Below are 1,455 nucleotides of genomic sequence, written 5' to 3' on the forward strand. Positions count from 1 at the left end.
GGGGTAACCTAGGAACGCAATTCAGTTCAACGTTTCAGGAATGTGTAAATACAATTGCGATTTATTCGGAGATGAATGTTTCTCTCAGAAGCCATTCCGCTCATTGCTCAATCCACAAACGCGCATAGCTGTTTCCTGCACTAATCCAATACTCGCTCGTGACCTGATGGCTCCCACACTGTTCGGTGAAACGCGGTAGACTTCATTGGCTGTCATGCCTGTTTCCACTTCCAAACCGGTTCACAGCAGTGGTCTGTAGCACAGACACTCAACCAAGCCTGCATTCGCTGCCGCGGCGTTAGAACCGCGTGAACCGATCAACCCCGTCCAGTTCGGTGCATACGGATCGCAAACGCTCACAGAAGTAAGCATCGTCGAACAAATTTGAAATCAGTGTTTCCGTGTAGTCCAGAAGCGGCCAACTCAGGTCATAGTGATCAGGGGAACACAGGAAAAATAGACCCAAATCAACAAACAGTGTCAACGGATGGTTGATCGGAATGGCCTGATTCGCATGAAATTAAGTGACAGCAATAACATCATACTGTGTGATGAAGCCGTGTGTTTTATTGGACATGGTCCAATTCTATTACGATTCTAATTGTAGCTTATGCGTAAAAAACACCACATTTGAAGGCATGCAAAACAAGGTGTCGGGGAGAAATTTAGGGCTTCCATGACGTCGATTTCCAGGGTAATTTGTGATTGTCTTCTGCCTTCCGTTTCACAGTTCCCAAACCCCCTTCCAGATTGACAGTGCACGAAACATCCGAGGTAGGTTCGGTAAGAGTGTCATGGATGCATGCATCGAAATGCGCCGCAAACAAGTTTACCGTTGCTGTATACAATAACGGGAATCCCATACGGACCACGGAAACTGCTGACCATGAGGCCATATTTTCGGATCTACCGATATGTGTGCCTCTGATTGCTGGCGTGCGTGGACACAATGAACTTGGGGAAGGTGAAGAAACAAGAACAGTATTTACAATATCAGGCGGTAAGTTCCATTCCTTTAACAATTAGATAGAATCAGTATCCAGTATTGACTGTTTCCAGATTGTTTTTCACCTGTGTATTTGTTTGTGTTATTTGTATGGCCGTCTTTCGTTTGTTCCATATGTGTTTTGGCTTGTTCATATGATTTATCTTGTCTTTACCAACCGATGTGAACATCCCTTCGTAAGAATCAGTTATTGGCCTACGTCTAAAGCCCATCAGACAGGGCTTAAACCTCAATGTAGTCCGACATCCTGTGAGCTTCCGCGACCCATGAGCTCTTACGGGCTGTGTCCTTGGAGCACTCGCAAAGTCCCTCATGCCTCATTGGTCGATGGTTAGCTATCAGACGAAAGCAGGCTCCTAGGTTTCAAGGTTGATGTTTGGAACATATGTGTCGACTTGCCTGCCAAAACGGGAATGTATTTGCAGTTCCGCAAGGCACTGCTGCATTGC

General features: G+C 46.0%; 1 protein-coding gene across 1 annotated transcript; it reads left to right on the plus strand.

The window, feature by feature from the left end:
* Window positions 1-798: 798 nt before the first annotated feature.
* T265_15968 (hypothetical protein) lies at window positions 799-999 on the plus strand (the record flags this gene model as incomplete). The annotated part of the gene is made up of 1 exon (XM_009179415.1): window positions 799-999. A coding segment is annotated over one exon (201 nt), but the record flags the coding sequence as incomplete, so codon positions are not given.
* Between the last annotated feature and the right edge of the window lie 456 nt (window positions 1,000-1,455).

This window comes from Opisthorchis viverrini, assembly GCF_000715545.1.
Source record: "Opisthorchis viverrini unplaced genomic scaffold scaffold8455, whole genome shotgun sequence".
In the NCBI taxonomy this organism is placed as follows: Eukaryota; Metazoa; Platyhelminthes; class Trematoda; order Opisthorchiida; family Opisthorchiidae; genus Opisthorchis; species Opisthorchis viverrini.